Source organism: Rousettus aegyptiacus, unplaced genomic scaffold (genome assembly GCF_014176215.1).
Source record: "Rousettus aegyptiacus isolate mRouAeg1 unplaced genomic scaffold, mRouAeg1.p scaffold_m13_p_5, whole genome shotgun sequence".
In the NCBI taxonomy this organism is placed as follows: Eukaryota; Metazoa; Chordata; class Mammalia; order Chiroptera; family Pteropodidae; genus Rousettus; species Rousettus aegyptiacus.
In genome coordinates, this window is record NW_023416308.1 from 23189502 (window position 1) to 23209921 (window position 20420).

Here is a 20420-nt window from a genome sequence, read left to right on the forward strand (position 1 = left end):
CCCTTATTTCATTTTTCTTTCTCCATTTTGAATGTAATTATTTCCACTTCTGCCTATAGACTTTCAGTTTCCCCATGTTGTTAAGAATAGTTGTAACCAACATTAGTGAGTATGAACTTCAGGCACTATGATGAACATTTCACAGATAGCACCTTATTTAATCTTTACATCATCCCCACAGAGTTTCCATTTTCAAAAAATAAAAATGAGCTTTGAGGATTAGAGACTTCAAGCAATGGGCCCAGTTTGCACATTAAGCAGCAAACCAGACCTTGAACAGATCTAATTAACTACAAAGTTCCTAATCTTTATCCCTCTACGATGTGACTGCCCTAAAAGACTTACTTGGCAAGGTACTCATTGTCATCACCTTTTTCTAGAGCTCATAATACATATAAAGTATTTAATAAATAACTGGCAAAATATGTACTGACAGAAGTCATGTTCACATATTGACTTTATTATTATCTTCATTTATTGTGTACCACCGTTCATTGTACCCATCTGTAGATGGGGCGACTGTGCTATAACAATAAGTATATTGCCTTCTATGACACATCTAGTTATGATAAAGCCAGGCCTAGACCCAAGCACTCTTAACTCCTACTATCATGATTTTCCTACTGTGCCAGCTAGCTACCAATCTCCCACATTACTCTTTAGTATAAAAGAACCGAGAAACCCTTTCTGTCTAGGATTGTTTGAAGAGAAGATGGCTGGATTGTGGGGTTTAATCTCTATGCCCATTTGAATCTCTTACCAAGTTTCATTTTACAACTTGGCTTTTAGCAATACTGAGTTGATAATCATTTCTCAATTTTCTCCAGAATCCAGGTAGAAAGAACAGGTACCCATTTACTAGAGATCTCACAGACAAACTAGTCCTTAGTTTTCATGACATTTTAGTAACTTGTACTTTTTCTATTCCATTTTTACTCATAAGTCTTTGTCCTACTTGAAACCAATAAACACACACCAAAAAATCTCAAATATAATAAATTGCTACTCTTATAAAAGGCACAAGGCAAAAAGGACAAAATGAAACGCATTCAAGGATAAAGAGTTTGAAGCGCAATATGAGGTTTCCATGGCCCCTCATAGCCTGACTAGCAAAATCTAAGATCACATAGAATTGTATTCTCACACTTTAGGAATGCCTATCCTAGATGACATGCCAGATCCAAGCAACTCTAATATTAGTTCATTGTCCTATTACTGCTGGATGTTGGTGGAAGAACCCACATTCTATGATATCTCTTTGGTAAAGCCTGGATAACACTAATGAACAGATACTCATCACACTGGTACTCATATTGTTCAATAGATTTATTTTCTATACAATGAAAAGTTCCATAAAAGTAGCAATCTGTTTTTCTTATTCACTGTTGCTTCACAAGACATAACCCAGTGGCATGGTAAACAACCGGGGTAAGTTTACTGAATGAATGAATGAATGGATGGATACTACTTAATTAGATCAAATTATGATATAATTGCATATTTATTCACAAACAAAGAGAAACATGAATGAAATAACTAGGATGTAGAATAGCAACATGCTCTAATTTAAATATGTATCTACATACAAGTAAAATTAAAGATATATGAAAGCTGAAATCAGAATGAATTCTGACCACTTTTTTGGCCACTTCTAAATCAGTGTTGTAATAACTGCTTGGCATTGAAAAGAAAAAAAAAACTTTAAAACAATTTAAATCTTTCTTACATCTAAAACTTTAGTAAAACACCTAACATAGAATTTTATTTAAAAGACACGTGTGTGCACACACACATGCACACATCACTCCAAAGAAAACATACAAATGGCCAAACATATAAAAAGATGCTTATTATCGCAATTAGGGAAACGCAAGTTAGACTCACAATAGGTTATCACCTCACACCCATTCAAATTGTTATTACTTAAAAAAAAAAACTACTAAGTGTTGGCCAGGATGTGGAGAAATTGAAACGCCATACACTGTTGGCGGGAATGTAAAATGGTGCAGCCACTATGGATAACAGTATGGTGCTTCCCCCCAATATTTAAAATACAATTACCACATGATCCGGCAACTCTACGTCTGAGTATGTATACAAAAGAATCGAAAGCAGTGTCTTGAAGATATATTCATATTCATAGCATGTTAACAGCAGCATTATTCACAAGAGCCAGGAGGTAAAAACAATCCAAATGTATGAATGAAGAAACAAAATGTGGTATATACATACATGGAATATCATTCAGATTTAAAAAGGAAGGAACTTCTGACACAAGCTATAACATGAATGAAACTTAAAGACGTTATGTTAAGTGAAATAAGCCAGTCACACAAAAATGCTGTATAATTCCAGTTATATGAGGTATTTGGAGGAGTAAAATCAATAGAAAAAAAAAAAATGTGGTTGCCAGGGGCCAGGGAGCAGAAAATGTGTAGTTGTTGCACAGATACAGAGTTTCAGTTTGTAAGATGAAAAAGTTCTGGAGATTGGTTACACAACAGTAGAAATATACTTAACAGTACTGAACTGTACACTTAAAAATAGTTGATAGTAAATTTTATACTATGTATATTTTACTACAATTTAAAAATAGATCTACTTATTAGTTGTCACATGTCCTTGTGGATTTTGACTTTGCTAGTTCTCTCCTTTTTCTTAGAACTATTGTTGAAGCCTTTCAAATCACTGTTTAATTGTCGAATACCTCAGTTTGGTGTGGGCAGGAAAGAGAGAATGTAGCCTAGGTAGCCTTCAAGGCATCTGCCTACAGTTACCTTTTATCGAGTCTTTACTTCTTACCAAGCACTGTGCAATTGCTTTATATTTTGTTAAATTTATCTACACAAAAACACTGAGATTATGTTACAGAAGGTGAAACAAGGTTTAGAGATGTTAGGTGATTTTCCCTAAGGCACACAATTTGTTTGTGTATAGAATTAGGATTCACCTCAGATCCTCATGCAGCTATACACAATATAGCAATTTTGCTGAAACTTTGAAAGTAAATGTTTATTCTTTTATACACAGACCCTAAAAAAATCTTACCCCAGGTTTTTTTCCTTTCAGTATCTCTGATGTATGAGAGTAATCCCACGTTATTTCTTATTCTTGTGCTCAAGCCCTCTTTTCCCTTAGCCAACTGTAACTCTTTATTTTCACGTTACACTCTGCCTTTTCTATTGTTCATTAATCTTTCATCCTAGCTTCTCCTTACCAATAATCTTTCATCCTAGCTTTTCCAGTTCTCTCGTTACCAAATACACTAATTCCATAAAACAAATGCTCAGGGAATATGAAAGTCAAAAGCAGAATTCCCATAGCAGGTGGAAACAGTAAAAAGATTGTAAGCATTTTATATCTTCCTTTTTAGTCTTCATATAAACATATCTATGTATTAATGAATGATTGAAAGTGTGTTTACCTAAATATTTAAAAATGAGCAATCCAATTTTGGGTGATTTTTACTTTATATTTTTATTTGTTACTTTCATGATTTTGAAATACCTTTTTAAAAAAATGATTGAAAGTGTGTTTACCTAAATATTTAAAAATGAGCAATCCAATTTTGGGTGATTTTTACTTTATATTTTTATTTGTTACTTTCATGATTTTGAAATACCTTTTTTAAAAAAGGTATTTTTGAGGAAAAAAAAAATAGGATGCCCAAATATAGGATCAAGTGAGGCTGATTATTTGAATCAGGAAGTTTTAAGGGAAAAAAAGTTCAGAGCGATTACTTTGGAGTAAAAACTATACATTTGTTTCTAAATCCAATGACATAGTATGTATTATGTTGTTTATAAATTATGCCTTAACTAATATGTAATAAAATCTTCTAATCCCATAGAGTGGAGTTCTATTATTCTCAACCTCAATTATTACTATCCTTTGTTGGGTCTAATCATCTGGGCGTTTCCAGAAGATATCTCTGTGGATGCCTTACTTGATTACTAGAATCGAAGTCTGATTCTCAGCGTATGTTCAAGTATAGAAAATTAAAAAGCGAAAAGTGAAGTTCTAAGCTGATGTTATCAGAGTTGGCTAAAGTAGGGCATTAGTCCACATACATGCCTGGGAGGATTTATCTGACTTAGTCACTATCTTTTCTCTATCCATTTTTCCTGACCAAGTTTTCAAATTCGAGTCCTAGATTCTCCTTTATTTGCTACCTGAATGTGTTCTGTTCCCTCCAATAGATAAAATGATCTCATTTTATCTCTCCCACATACATTCAAATACAACACTGTTTTAAAACCTTCTTAAAGTTTCTTAAACTCCTAATATAAAACATAATCTTTAAAGTGATCAATCAAGCTCTGAGTAATCTTTTACTTTTCTGTCTCTCAAGCGTTATCTCACAGTATTTTCCTTTCTTTCCTTGAGTTCTTTAAATGCGCAGTGCTTCTTCCCAGAGCCTTTACATGTGTTCTCACTCCTGCCTGGAGTAGTGTTTGCTGCCCTCTTGCCTGCATGTTTGCTCACTCTTCCCATCTCAACTTGGACAATGCTTTCTCAGAGAAGTCCTTCACACCCTTCAAGGAATACTATCTGTCCATATATATCATGATGTGTGTTCATCCTTAATGACATGAACAAAGACGCAAGTGAACTACTTAGGACACAAATATTCTCCCATTATAACTTTTCAATTCTTTGAACTTTTCTTTCTAGTACATACTATATGGAACATTTATTATTTATGTGCATGATTATTTGATTAATGCTTTCTTCTTTTACTAGACCGTAAGCTCTTCGAGGGTACAGATAAAGGTGAATTCCTGCTCACCAGAACATAGCAATTTTGGCATATCAACGGCACTGCTGACAAATTTTTGTACAATGAATAAATGATTTCACTGAAACCTCTAATTTGTTCATATTGCTTTCTCTTCTCTTGTCAACTCTTTCTTGTCTTTACTTAGCTTCTTTACTAGATTAGATTATTTTACTATTTTTATAACTAGTTTCAAGTTATTCACATCCTGTCCTCTGTCATGTCCCAGTCTTCAGTGAAACCACCTGCCTGCTCCATTCCTGCTTCTATTTTATTTATCTTTCTTAGAGACAAATCACAAACTGAACAGTTTAGAAAAACTATAAATTCATGATTACCCACCTCAAATGTTTGCTAGCAATCCTAGTACTTTGCTTTATTGAGGTTGCTTTCATGCCCCATTGGGGTGACTGTGGATATGGGGTTGGGACCTTAGACTTCTACTCAACTCCTGGGTTCTATTCGCAAAGAGTAAAAACAGGACTTACCAGCAAACTGAAAACTAAAAGATCACCAGAATTTCAGCGATTCCCATCACGGGGCTCTCTTATAAGCTGACTGGCAAATGTGGCTTAAACTGAGTCCAAGTGTTGACTCTTCCTCTTCTTTGGCTGAATTAGAGACAGCAGGATCTGTAGGACAGAGGCTCCCAGATTTACCCACCCAGCCACAGGAGAGAAGCTGAAATGAGAAGAGAAAGGGAGAATGGCTTTCTTCTCCCACTGGTGCTCCTAACTTCTCACCCTTTCTCTGTCTCATATCGAGAACCTAGATCAGGTACACTATTTTATCATTTTGTTTTCTGTATGACCATATGCACTGTGTATATGCATTGCAAGCCTTTTTGGAAAAAAAAAATGTTAGTCTTTAATAAATTAAATTTCCTAAAAGGTGAAATGCTTTTTTTGGATGATCACAAAAAAATATTTACTGAGTATGCAAGGCATTTAACTTAAAAAGCTTTAGCGGGTGCCAAATAGTATAAGACAAATACATCAAATAATAGCTTAAAATTATTTTTGGCCGCTCATGTGCTCACCTGTTGAAGAAAATAAAAGACCTGAGCGCATGGTTTTGTTGAGTAAAATGTAAATAATCACCATTTTCGAAATTTATATTTCATTAAGTATAAATATTCGCTACATTTGAGACACAATCTACATTTAATACATAACTTGGAGCGCAAAGTTTTAGTTATGCGAGGTGAAGGTCTAGCTACTTAATGTATCTGTAGGACAGAAGCTGCCTGACTGCAGCACAGTGGCTATAGTCAATAGCAGTGTATTGAATACTTGAAATTTGTTAAAATGTGGGTCTTAAATGTTCCCACCACAAAAAGAAAGAAGAAAGAAAGAAAGAAAGAAAGAAAGAAAGAAAGAAAGAAAGAAAGAAAGAAAGAAAGAAAAGAAAGAAAGAAAGAAAGAAAAATAAAAGAAAACAGCTGCTTCGTGAGGAAATGGATATGTTAGTTAGCTTGATTGTGGTGATCATTTTACAATGTACATGTATATCAAACATCCACTTGTACAATTTAAATATAATTTTTATTTGTCAATCATACCTCAAAAAAGCTGTTTAAAAAAAAAAAAGATGAAAGAAAGCTGCCTTTACAGGTTCAGCTTCAAGGCCAAGAATTAATGTTTTAGTTATCTACTGCTACACAAAATATGACCACGAAACTTAGTGGCTTAAAATAACAACTTACTATTATTAAAAAAAAAATCAAATTAAAACTTGCTTTAAAAATGTAGATAAAATACAACTTGCAACTATACTTTTGTCGCATATGATGATTCTGGAACATCTTTACATTTTCTGGAGGAAATTATAAACAAAAATCAGAAAACTTCCTGAGTTATCTCATTAAAGTATTCCCCATTGAGATCTGATCACTATTTGTTCTGTGATAGATATCATTAGTGACAACTGTTGTCCTTTTGGGAATGTAAGACATTTGTGTTTTCACTGTGATCGTGATATTAATTTAGTACATGACGTCTTGATTCTGAAAGGTTCGGATTGGACATCTAAGAGCATCTATGACATATGTCTTCCTTGAATAAATTTTTACCAGATAGGTAAATTTAATGGTATTTTACTTCCTGGTCAGAAGCATATTCATGATCTTTTCTACACGTACGGACTATTTTTTCAAGTTAGCTATGCTTCAAAAAATATTAAAGATAATCAAGGAGAAATAGGATGGTAGAATTATTAACTTTTACATCCTTTTATAATAGATGTGCAACAAAAACATTAAGTTTACTTTTTAAAGAAAAATTCCAGATAAAATTTGAAATAGTATAACTACCTAAATACTCCTAAAACACTGGCTGAAAATCCTAAAGAAGGGGCCAAATTTCAGTTCCATTCAGAGTGAGCTTCATGATTAGGGCTATATTATTTAAGTTCTTGTGATCCTAACTTTCCTTGTCTGTCGAAGACTTCATCAAAGATTTATAAGGTTTAAATAAGACTGAAAAACACTCTTTCCCTTCTAGATGGACTAAGTTTTTTGAGCAGAGGAACTAGGCCTAACTACTCACTTCCCAACTTTTCTTGCTCTCCTGGCAAATAATTAATGTCCTGCCTGTCATAATTGGTACTCGGTATTCATTGGGATAAATGCATCCATGTATGTTTAAATAAGAAATGAATAAATTCATTCAATGAGAAATTTGGTAATCACCCAAAATATTTATTTAGCATGCAAGGCATTTCACTTAAAAAGCTTTAACAGAGGCCAAGTAGTATAAGACAGACACTTCAAATGATAGCTTAAAATTATTTTTAGTCTCTCAGCCTGTTTCTCTCCCCGTCCTTCTGGCAACAGGCCCTTGTCCTACCCTTTGGAGAACTGCCCATCTCCACTCCACCGCATCCTGTACCCTGATCACAGAGGTAGGCTTGTGACCCAGCCAAAAAAATCAGATTCGAATCCGGAGCTGAGGTACACAGAAGCAAAGGCAGCTGAGGCTGAGTCATCTTAGAGCAGCGCCCTGAGGCTGCTCCATAAATTCTTACTGCTGAGGCCCCTGAAGCTGCCCTAGTTCCTGCTCTTCCATAAACCTGGTTTTTTAATCTGTTTATTTAATTCTCTGAGCTACTCCAATTAGTAGTGTTTGCAATAAGTCAATCCTATTGCTACAGTGAAGTAAAATAGCATAATTTGTTTATTAAAACAACACATTTACATAAAAATGCAATAAATATAAAAACGTACATATATGTATGATATCTGTGCCAAGTGAATTTTTTATTATTCCACTAAAGTATATTTTACAAAGGAAATTATAAAAGATTTGAACTTTAACCAGTTTCCTCCTTTCTCTCTCCTTCTCTCTATCTATTTCCTAAAGTCCAATTATATGAAGTAGTTAATTGGTCCCTTGCTCAATAAGGTCCCTGACTTTGGGAATTAATACCCCAAGGAAGACCAACATTATTTAAAAGTATCCTATGTTTGGAAATTATTGCAAACTGGGATCGGTGAGGAAATTACTGTAAGGGAATTAAAATACATTCAGATTTGAGACATTCTATTTGAAAATCATTGAAAAAGAGAATTCAGGATATCTACCAGCAGACTGCAAGCTGATGGGGAGTTAGTACAGGGGTGGGGGCTTCTTCTACCTCCTGGAGAAAGAAAGGAAATAACGTTCAATAGCATCGGCCAGTTATGTTCCCTGTTCGTATGTAAGTGCCCAAATTTTGTCCTTTATTTTGGCTCTCACTCTCTCCCTCCTCTCACGATCACACACACATACCAAAATACAGCAATAGATAGTGTGTTAGGCAATAAGATTAATGGGTTGATCTATAATTTAAGATCTTACTGTGTTGGAAAGGTTAAAACAAGTTGAAAAGGATATTAAATTTTTCAAAATACAGAAATTGAAAAGTAGTCTCTACAATACCTAATTCTGTGCCTTCTACTGTCATAAAATTAAGCTATTGCTTAACTTGGATCTCTTTAGACAATTACAGATTTTGGAGACTCAAGTGGAGGCTACCAGTTACTCATTGTACTAAAACCTGGAGAATATGGGTCCTATTCACGTATTTATTAAGAACTATCTAATTTTGGCTAATTTCTCATTGTTGACCCTCATACCTAGAGAGACAATATAGAAAAGATTCTGTATCTTTTGTATGTATGGCTAATATTATCATAAATTATTAATATTATCATAAATTATTTTTAGAGAGTTGATGTAACCAAATTGTCTTAGATGAATATAAAAAAACTTGTTTGCTATATAATACAATAATATAATACCTTGTTCATTAGAAAGACATTGAGTCTCTATTTGTCCCTTTAGAATCACTAAATAGAATTAAGAATTAGTGCAGCTTAATAGTATATCTGAAGAATGGAAGATAAGAGCCTGGTCATATAAGTCTTCTTGGTGAGACTGTAAATAGGGGCAATATATATTAAATTTAACCGTGAATTTCTCTTCACAGACACCCAAGAGTTGATTCATCCATAAAAACGAGAAATCACACAATAGCGACTGAATCCATTCTGCTGGGAATCCCTGAGACAGAAAGGCCTAGAGACCATCCTGTTTTTCCTGTTCTTGTCACTATATGTATGTGCTCGACTGGGAAATGTGCTCATCGTTATAGCTATCATCTCCTCCAGACTTCACGCTCCTACATATTTTTTCTTGGGAAACCTCTCCATGTTTGACATGGGTTTCTCTTCAACAACTGTTCCCAAGATGCTGTTCTATCTTTCAGGGCACAGTTATAGTATCTCTTTTCAGTGCTGTGCTGCTCAGCTCTTCTTCTGCCATTTCCTTGGCTGCACTGAGTGTTTGCTGTACACGGCGATGGCCTATGACCACTTTGTTGCCATATGCCATTCTTTGAGATATACGGTAATCATGAGCTATGGGGTCTGCTCCATCTTGGCCACAGGGACCTGGACGTGTGGCTGTGTCCACGCAATTATCCTAACTTCCCTCACCTTCCAGTTACCTTACTGTGGCTCTAACGAGGTGGACTATTACTGCTGTGACATACCTGCAGTCTTACCTTTAGCCTGTGGAGATACGTCCCTACCCCAGAAGGTAGGTTTTACAAATGTTGGTCTTTGGTCTCTCATTTGCTTTTTGTTCATCATTGTTTCCTACACTAGCATTGGGATCTCCATATGAAAAATTCGCTCAGCAGAGGGCAAAGAGCATTCTCTACCTGCAGCGCACACATCACTGCAATTCTTTGTGCTTATGGGCCAATAATCATCATCTACCTACAGCCCAATCCCAGCGCCTTGCTTGGAGCTTTAATTCAGATATTGAATAATCTTGTCACCCCTATGCCGAACCCACTGATCTATAGCCTGAAGAATAAGGATGTGAAGTCAGCCCTGAGGAATGTATTTCCCAAGAGAGGATTCGCTCTGGGGAGTAAATGAGAAGCTGGATAAAATTTGAATCTCCATTTCTTAGGACAAATTCGGACCTGCAACTTCCAAGGTATGTTGAAATTAAGTGTACTCTGAGCCTAGGTAAGTTTTAAAATATGTATTTGTTTTCATATTTCTCTATGTTTTAAAATGAAATGTAATTAACAGAATCTCTTAGCAGAACTCGAACTGATTCTTATGCTGCACAGATTCTCTTCCAGGACCACCATATTCTACAAAACACTACTTAGTCCTAATTTAAGGAAGAGGTGAGAGAATTAAAAATGTTAATTAAGCCACATTCAGAGACTGCACTGTGCTGATCAGCCCTGCAGTCAGGCCAGGAGGACACCTTTAGAACAAAAGATTTCTACGGAGATTGCTAACAGCCCATTCTCTACACCTGTGAAGGAGAGTCTTTCTCCATGGCTAAAACCATGGAGAACCTATGGATTAAAGGCTGGGAACTGCCAGCAGACCTTTCACTCTGCTTATTTTTACCTTTTCATGTTACACACCCTTTCCCTTCATCATTGTATGTCTATATCAAAGGAAATGGATTAACAAACTCGCAGGAACTAAAGAATGATATATAAAGTGAATTCCCTGAACACTCAGCCTTCCTCTACTCACTGTCTTTCCAAGCTTCTCTTGATCCCTCTCACCCTCTGCCTCTGAGAGAGGACCACATTCTGTCTGTTACCTGTTTTCTAAGAAACTTTCCTTTTGAGTCTAACTTTGGCATGTGCGTTGAATTCTTTCTACACTCTCTGGCAAAGGACCCTCTTCTCTCAGTGCAGGGCTTGGTCTCCCTGTCACTTAGGGAAACTTGCCCTGTCCTGCATCAGTTCTTTAAATCTTTGAAGGAGTTAAAATAACATATTTTGTTTCTTATAATCTCTGTTAGAAGTACATTTAGGTATATCTAGAGAGAAGGAAAAATGGGAAAAAAAATTAAGAAAAGCACAGCTTAATACAGAATACCAGAAGTCAATGTCCTTTCTTTTTGCAGAGTATAACTTCTAATTTTCTGTCAGTAAACAGGTAACATTTAAAGTAATACCTTTCAACTGTTCAGTCTAGTATGGTTCTGAGATTTTTCAAGTATACGGATTTCTTGAGGACCCAGATATTCTTCATGCATTAATAGACCCCTGGAAGGCTATGAACATGAATCATTTCTCATTAGCTCCTAAAAGAATCAACTTTAGTTTTGTAAAAGATAGTAAAAAACAAACGAATAACAAATCAACTTTAAGTATGTCTCTACATGTGTTTTTTTCAAAACATGGAACATTGATTTAGCTCTGTGTATTATCGAAAGCCCATGTGAGAATTTTCATTTAAATTCAGATAACAATAATAAATTTACCTCTTCATAGAAAAAAAATATTTATTTTCTCATAATAAAATTTACATAACTTATTTTGAGTCCTTGAATCTCTGTTCCATAATGCTAAGGATAATAATAGATAAATGGTATTGACAGAAACTTTTATAATTAATGTATCCTCCTTTTTTCCTAACTTTTTCCCTTTCTGTTTATATTTTACCTACCAGCTGCTTAGTTTTTCTTGTAAGAAAGAAGCAGAGACTAAGTAATACAGTAAAACAAAACCAAAAAAAAAAAGCTGTTTTATAAGTAAAACTGCATTTTTCATAATAAAATGATTATTATCTTCCTTTTCTTGCTTTCAGTTACTGTCTATCAACGCAGTTGGTTAAAAATAAATTCTCCAAGTAGAATCAGTAATCACCACATTGAGTGTGGAGTGAGTTATTAGAAAATATTAAATGGGCTCCGGTGACAGGAGACACCTATCATCAGTGCTCTGCTGTTTGCCATATAAGAATTTCTAATTTAAGATACTATAATTGCACCTTACAATTAATTAGATAGTCACTCTGGCTAGAAATCTTACGGACACTAATTCAATTTCAAGCAAGCTTAATTAAACTAAAGGTTACTCCAGATAAGCAACAATTGAATTGAAATATTCAACATGGTGAATGTTAAAGGATAAAATGTAAAGAATGCTCGATTTTTTACAATAAACATCACCAAAATTAATAACTTTCATTATAACAAGGTTGTTATCATTCTAAGTGTTCTATTAACTGGGAAACACAATAGTCACTACTATTCTTTAAGGCCAGACGTGGTGCTAGGAACTGTATTGGTACTCCTTTACTTTGTGGAATAAAGAAAAGAAAGACACAGAAATGGTGAGTCTGGGGTTCCAACAACATGGCCTGGGCTCCAGGGGGAAAGAGCAGAGCCCTGTGTCCTTCTGGGGCCATGTTCCCAGACAGAGGATCCAGTCACCTATGTAGTGAGTGAGGAGGATGAGGAAGAGAGGGGTCCAGGCGGTGGTGCAGACGCTCCTGGGCTCTGCCTCCTGGGTCTCTCAGCTCAGACAGAGCACCTCTGATGTCTTTTATTCCTCCCTGCACCACCTGGGAGGGAGGTTCCTTCATGCAGGAACAGGAAGGGACGTGGTGTGACGTGGAGTCCCGACTCTTGCTTGGGAAGGGAGGATGGAGAGACTGTCCCAGATCTGCCTTGTACTCCGAGTCTGGTCCTTCTGCTTGGTGTTGGTCCTGTGAGGGGCTGGGACTGACCTCGTCTGTGACTCCCTAGGGATCCCAGGGAGCACTTGCCAGAGGGAACGATACCGCAAACAGAAGGCTGGTTTTCCAGCAGAGGGCACACCCTGCACACCCTCTCTGGAGCCGACTTGCAGCGCCCCCTGCTGTCCCAGAGCAGGGATTCCTCTTCGTGGGAGAGGAGATGCCAGGAGCCCTCAGGAAGAAATCAGCCTTCCTCACACCTTGCCCGAGGACCTCATGCAACAAAGAGCAAAAACCAAGGCCCTCGTTTCTATGCCACATCCTCATTTCCACACCTCAGCTCATAGTTCAAAGCGGCATTACATCACCATGGAAACATCCAGAGTACCTCCATCTGTTGATGGAACTGTGGGATGGGACCTTAGAACCTGTCCTGAAAAGACATTTGTCCCTCATATAGCATAGAAGAAGGACACAGGGAGGAAACAGACGAGACTGGTCTGTTAGATGCAGAGGCCTGAGCCTCCGCCTCGCTCTCCCTTTGCTCCTATAACCCATTGTCAGGACGAGCCTCAGTTCCGACTCTATGTGTTTCCCCCGTTAATTCTTCATAGAGAGGGGTTTCAAGAACACCGCACACCCGGAAGGCATGCAAAGGGAAGTCTCCTTACTGACAAGGTAAGGTCACTCTTCCAGGTGAGTATGTCTCCCACGGTTCCCGAGGGGCCTCCAGCGCCCTTTCTGGTGAAGCCGAGAACTGCAGCCCTGAGGTGCGTGGCGGAGAATGGGTCTAGAACAGGAGGGGACCTGGTGTGACATGAAGTCCCGACTCTTGCTTGGGAAGGGAGGATGGAGAAGGAGGGAAACAGGCAGAAAAGACTGTGGTCCTCTCTAGATGGGGTGGAAATTACCGAATTTCAAGACTGAGTTTAGGGTGGTTTCTGTTCTCCTGTACACTCAAGAGAGCTGGAAAGGGAATAAACTGAGGTGTGGGATTTCTGAGTCGCCCTTATGTGATGACAAGCTGACAAGAGAAAAGTCCCTGGTAGACAGATGGTCCTAAGGTCTGGCTGTCTGAGTCCCTGACCTTTCTGGACTCTCTTTCTTGCCTTTCCTTCTGCTTGTGAAAAGATATATATTTCTAAGGTCATATTTTAAAACAAGTGAGTTGTAAGATGCCCCAGTGACAATTAATCCACTCTCTTAGTCAGTTTCTCACCTCATAATCTCATAATCTACAGTCAGAAGCTCGTTAGAATTACTTTTCCTCTGCCATGTTTCACAGGTGATAACTTAGTGAGTATTTACCAGCGAATCAAATGGAAAACCATGTTGCAACCTCCACGAATAGTCTACTGGATGTCCACTGTCTGAAATCAAACAATATTTTATATGTATTATTTGTGTTACTGTGGTTTTTCTATTTTCAATTCTAACTTTTATAGCAGTTAGGCTAGGATAGGCTAGGCTAGGCTAGGCTGCAGTAGCAAATTACATAAAAATCTAGGTGGCTTACGATAACAAAGGTGTATTTCTCATTTATATACCATTTTCAACCCTAACAGGCTATGATTCTGATCCACTTCATTTTCATCCCAGGATAAAGCTGGTAGAGAAAATTCTTTTGGAAACACTGCTGATCTCATAGCTGAGAGACAAGAGGACTTGACAAAGCACGTTCTAGTCTTACATCTCCTGCTCAGGAAGTATGGGCACCTCTGCTCCTTTCATTGGCCAAAGTCACGTGACCAACCTGAGTTCAGTAGAGTGGAGAGGTACCATATAAAACTGCCACAGACAGGGGTCTTGCAGATTGTAGAGCACCAACGTTTTCAAAATTGGCCAACTAAGCCGGATCCTGTAGAGTTTCCTGCTGTGAGGGTCATGTCCTACATCTGCACCCTCATTGTGGTGGCCATGAGGCACCTGAGGCCATTAAGCAGTTGAAGTTCAGCCAGTAACACTGGAAGTACACTTTTTAAATACTATTTAATTTAATTTAAAATAATAATTTAAATACCTACCAACATGTGGCTAGAGGGGACTGTACTACAGGACAGTGCAGGTTCAAGGACACAAATAGAGGCAGGGACAAGACACCCAGACACTCTGGTGTCTCAAATCCACTAAAATGTAAACTCCAAGAGCATAAGATCTTGCCTGTTTTATTCCTCTCTGTGCCACATGATTAGAACATATTCCTTAAAAAATACATGAAGATAGATTTACTGTATTTTCATGTGGATTGTGTAAAAATTTTAAATATTAACTGCACACGTAGTCTGGCCAAAATTGTACTCCACTCTCTGGTTGAGGAGATTCCATGTGACTGGGTCACAGGCTCTCTGACCTCATGTGAGTTTTTGTAAGTGTTTTTTCTGACAGGTGGAATACAGAAGCACAGAGAGGTGTCACATCTAGTCTTCATCCGGCTGAATGGCATAAACTGGACTCACAGCCAAAGGCCTCCTAATAGCTCAGAACTTATCCTTTTGACGGAGTGAGTCTCAAACCGGGGCTGATTTCCCCCTCGCCCAGGGGATATTTGCAAATGTCTGGAGGTGTTTTTTGTGTGTAATGACTTAGAGAGTAAGGTGGTCCTGGCATGTGATGTGTGGAGCTCAAAGGCTGCTTCTAAAAGTCCCACATACATAGAATAGTCCCCTCCACAATAAATGACCCCACCCCCATTGTTTGTAGTGCCGAGGTTGAGAAACCCTGTGACACAGGCACATGTTGGGGAGTTCCTGCTCCTGATGTTCCACAGCCCACCCCACACCCTGATGGGTATGAGAAAGAGGCGGACACAGTGCCTGTGGGCTCAGAAAAACTCACACATGGGAGTCCCCATGGTCCTGCGTGGTGTCATCTGTAAGAACTTCTCCACTCACCCCTTCCGTGCAGCAGACTCAGGGTTTTCCCAGCAGCTGTGGAGCATCCCCACCCTCTCGTGACCCATAAAGAGGTTTCCTGGCCTCAGGCCCCTAATTTCCCCTTTCACCGGCTCCCTCTCCCTGACTTTACAACTAAAGGCTCAGGTCCCCAGTGTGGGTACCAGGCCAACTCTGTGCCTGGAATTCTCCCCAGGCCTGCATCCTCACCCAGCATCTCACATTGCAGTGCCTCATCCCTGGGTTCCTCAGCCAGCCCTGAGCTCAGGAGACTGGGAGGAGCGGGAAGGTCTCTACTCTGAACTTGGGAAGAGCAGAGTCCATTCTGTGGAGGACGATCTACCTGCTGGGATGGTCCCCAGTCTCTGATTAAGATGAAACCTGGGAAAGGTTCATTTTCTTTATTTCAAGTGAAAAAGGGCAGCTCCACAGGCCCTAGTTTTAGCACATGAATAACCAGGCAATATTTTAGTGTCACCATGGGGTTCAGACCCAGGTACGCCTCCAATTGAAGCTCATACTCCTCACCTCTAACCAGTACTCTTTTCCTTAAATATGATATCTTGAGCAAGAAAACTGGTACACAAGCCTTCACCCTCACCAGCTTCTGAGAAAAAGAAAAATGTCTTGAACTATCAAAAAAATAAAGGGACTGCAAAAAATACCTAATATCAGCTTTATAAATTACGTAATATAACTCAGTTCTGTTTATTCTACAAAGTGATTGATATTGTAAATACAAGTATAATTAAAAGACAGGGACACTCATGCATCTTGGATGAGGGTGTATTTGTCTCCCCCCATTTAGAGAATCAAGAAAACATTGGCATTTGAGGACCATGCACGGCAGCCACTCACTCCTATGCCCCCATGTACCTGCAGGTTCCCTTGCCTCAGTAATCCTCTGGTGACCATTTACCATTGATGATCTAGTTCGAGAAAGTAGGCAGAGGGATAATCAAACACCTTTACATTTTTTGCCAAAATTTCTGATTTTGTTCTTGTTTCGTTAGCAGGCGGCCTTCTGGGGACTGATCACTGGACTTGAGGTCCTGTGATCACAGTTTGCTGATGCAGCAGAAAATGGCTTCTCTCCTAATGACTGTGTGAAGACATTCTGTGGGGAACACCGTCTCTTCTTTGCCATCATTTTCTTTTTTGTTGCCCCGATGATCATCCTTGGGATTTTCCTAATGACCAAACTCATTCCCAATATACATGTGAGTAATAAATATTAAATTTATGAACATAATTAAAATAGTTTTTTGTTTTTAAATCTGCAACTTGTATAAGAGCCTCAGACCAATGAAATTATAGCTATATTATTTTTATGTCTTTGTTCTCCTGAGAGTCTTTCATAAAATAAAAATGTTTACTATTCGTAAGTTTTAAATTATGAACTTTTTCTTTTACAAATTGTACTTTGAATGTCATTTGTAAAATTAAGCCATTCCTAACTTCTGTCGCATTTACCCCCACATAAATGCACTGTCATTGTCCATCACCCACGCAATGACACACACAGAGAAATTGCTTAGTGAATTAATAGAAACTGATAGGTAAGTAAATCATGTACAGAGAAAATAGGATCATATGTAGAGATGATGAGAGATTTTATATAATTAGTCTTTAATTTAAAGAGAGAGATTTTTTCAAAGTTGAGTTTTTAATAATGTTTCTTTTATTTTATCCAAAGCAAACTTTAGATTGTTCTAGAAATGTCTGGTGACTCAGGAATAGTAGAAATGGGTGGGAATGATATTTCCAGTAAGAATTGGTATTTCTATTTATTCTCGGCACATCAGCTTTAGCCCTATTTACTGTGAAGTTGTTATTATCAACCACACTGAAGGGGGACAGGTCATTTTCTCTCTCATAACTTGTCTTCCAAAACAGAATAATGAACTTGTATTCCACTTTTGAAACAAAACTCCTTTTAATTTATAAACCTATACATATAAAAACACAATTTTTAGGTAATAACATATTGGACCCCATGAGATCCTATTTTGAAAATACTCTAGTGACCAGTGACAGTAGAAGTGGACGTCTGGCCTCTCATCATAACTGCCATGATGTGAGCCAAGAGTAACAGTTTAAATATGATAGAAGGTAAAAATCCTCGGCTTCATACTTGGAGTCCTATAAGTTGGGAATGTAAATTGTTGCTATTGCGATATATGTATATCAATATTCTGAACACTGTCACTACAAATGGGTAATCATTTTTTGACTCAAAATATCTGTATTGTCTCTTCCATTTTTCCACTCCCCAGTCTGTCATACAGAACTATAAATCTGTTTTTATAGCTTTGTGTTATTTGTCAATTTATATGTTTGGTTTTTCTATCAAGTTGTACTTGAATGTTCTCGCCATTTGGAAAATTACACTATTTCATAGTGCCAATTCTGTACAAACTCCCCAAGAATAGACACAGAGAAGACACTCAGACTACTCTTGTTAGATCAGGGGTCTCTCGATGACAGTCTATCAGTGTGCTTATGGGGTGTAACATTTGCTCTTTCTCTGATGGGATAATGCTTTGCCTCATAAAGTTTCCTCCCATATCACCTGAAAGAAATATCAGATTAAGCCATCCATACATTATGCAAAGTTTATCGACTGTATTCATTAATAATGCTTTAACCACATGAGAAAGAAAATGGACCAATTGGACCAAAATGGACCAGAATGGACCCATTCCCAGAGTCTACTTGGATAGTTATATCTGGCCGGGAGACTCTGAGCAGCCTGGGAACCTGGGGACAGTGAAGTAAAAGGCGTAGAAGACGTAGTGCATTTTCTCATTCTTCTCATTCGTTATTTTCCAACAGATTCTATGTTATATCAATTAATAAAGCATTTAATTATTAAACTAAAATACATCTACAGAAGACTTGTAAAATATAAATGTATAGCTCACTAATTTATCCACAAATAAGCACCACGTAACCACTAATCTGGTCAATAAAATGAAATCTCCCACAGCTAGAAGCTGCTCTCCAATCCTCTTCTTTCTAAGAGTAAGCACTGTGACTACTATGGCTGCAGTCCAGTGTTCTCCGAGTTTGGACTGTTATCAATCAAATAACTCAATATGTACTCCTTGGTCTCGTTAATCCTGCTAATATTTTTTTGTAAAATTTATTTGTCTTCTTGAGTGGGGCAGTATTTCAGTTACTTTTATTTTCTGTAGGATGTTCCACCCATCCTACATCTCAAGTCCTATGTTCTGATATTGGTGGACATCTGGATTTTGTAGGCTGTCACAGATGGTGATGCCTCGAGCAATTACAGCTCCATTTCTTGGTTCATGTGCCCCGATCGCTGTTGAGTGATTTGCTTGTAGTGTGCATCTCTTTCATTTTCATTTATAGGCCTTAAGGTTTTCCAAAAATGATTGTACCAATTCAGGTTTCCTTACCAGTATTTCTCCAAATCTTTGTCAACTTTTGAAATTGTCTGTATTTTATTAAGTCATATGGTTACTGTGATCTGAAAGTAGGCTCGACTTTTTACTTAGAAACTTCAAAAGAACTTTCATTTGATTTTACCATGGTTCAGTTCCATTATCAAATTCAGTGTCAGGTACCATGAAAATGGGATACGCTTGTGGGAGCTTTGTGTTCTTGGTAGCTGAATGTGCTTTTTTCCATTTAGAAGCCTTGTGAAATATCAACCTTTTACAACTGTCATCTCCCTACAATACTTTATTTAGAATGTTCTTGAACAGGGGATACTAAGCTATTAAAAATATTTGTACAATATAGCACAGAGTACGGTGAGATTAGAAAGGTGAATCAGTCATTTCCCTGGAAACTTAAAACCTCTAATGTTTTCAAACAATATTTTAACAATTTTTTTCTAGCAGCCAGAATACTCAAGTTATTAAATGTAAAAATGAGTATTTTCTGTCAAGGATTTCAATGTTTTTGTTAGAGGCTCTTTTAATACTAATGCAAGCAAACTGAAATAAATATAATGATTGAGGACTGCTTCTTTATGATACAAGTAATTATACATTAGTAGAAATATTGTGAAATTAATTTCCAATTAATATATATCAATTAAGTAATAAATGGCTTACATTAGGATTATATTTATTAAGAAAGAACTAACACATCAATGAGATATTACAATATTTATTAGAAACAACTAATTTATTGACATTTTATTAACTGACCATCACTAAGCATGGCATGGGTTCATGTGAGGCCAAAGGACTGACTTTGTTTGGAAACACCAAAGAATGACCATGGGAATTAATTAAATAACTATAATGGAGCATCTAATGTATTTAATTATTTAAATCACTTTGTTATCCTCCCAGATCATTTACCATCCTCTTAAAAATACTGACCATCATGTAGGTTCTGATAAAATGTATGTGAATTGTCAACAAATCAGATTAACAAATTCTATCTCAGAATTCCTGGGACCTGTAGTCATTGTGGCTATACTGCCAGCCATCCTATAGTTGGCAACAAACAGGTAAGTAAAAATTGGAAAACATTTTCCCTGTCAGAGTGAGAAATATGAATGTTGATTTCACTAGGGTAGCAAATGAATCTTTTTTTATTCAACAACAAAACTTTATCTCAATTTTAGTTGCAGTCAGCCATAATTCCTGAATCTATTTGAAGTGTGTAAATATACAGTGCACACTCATATGAAGTCCCTACTTTTTATAAAATATTAGGTTCGTACATAGCACAGTGCTGAAGAATGCAGATTCTGGAGTCAGACTAAGATCCAGTTCCGGCT

At 37.3% G+C, this 20420-nt stretch overlaps 1 protein-coding gene across 1 annotated transcript; it reads left to right on the top strand.

Moving 5' to 3' along the window:
- The first annotated feature begins 8456 nt into the window (after window positions 1-8456).
- LOC107521838 (putative olfactory receptor 10D4) lies at window positions 8457-13229 on the top strand. The gene is given in 5 exon segments (XM_016166899.2): window positions 8457-8473; window positions 9245-9329; window positions 9331-9964; window positions 9967-10194; window positions 12835-13229. Coding segments are annotated over 5 exon segments (1359 nt in total).
- The last annotated feature ends 7191 nt before the right edge of the window (window positions 13230-20420 follow it).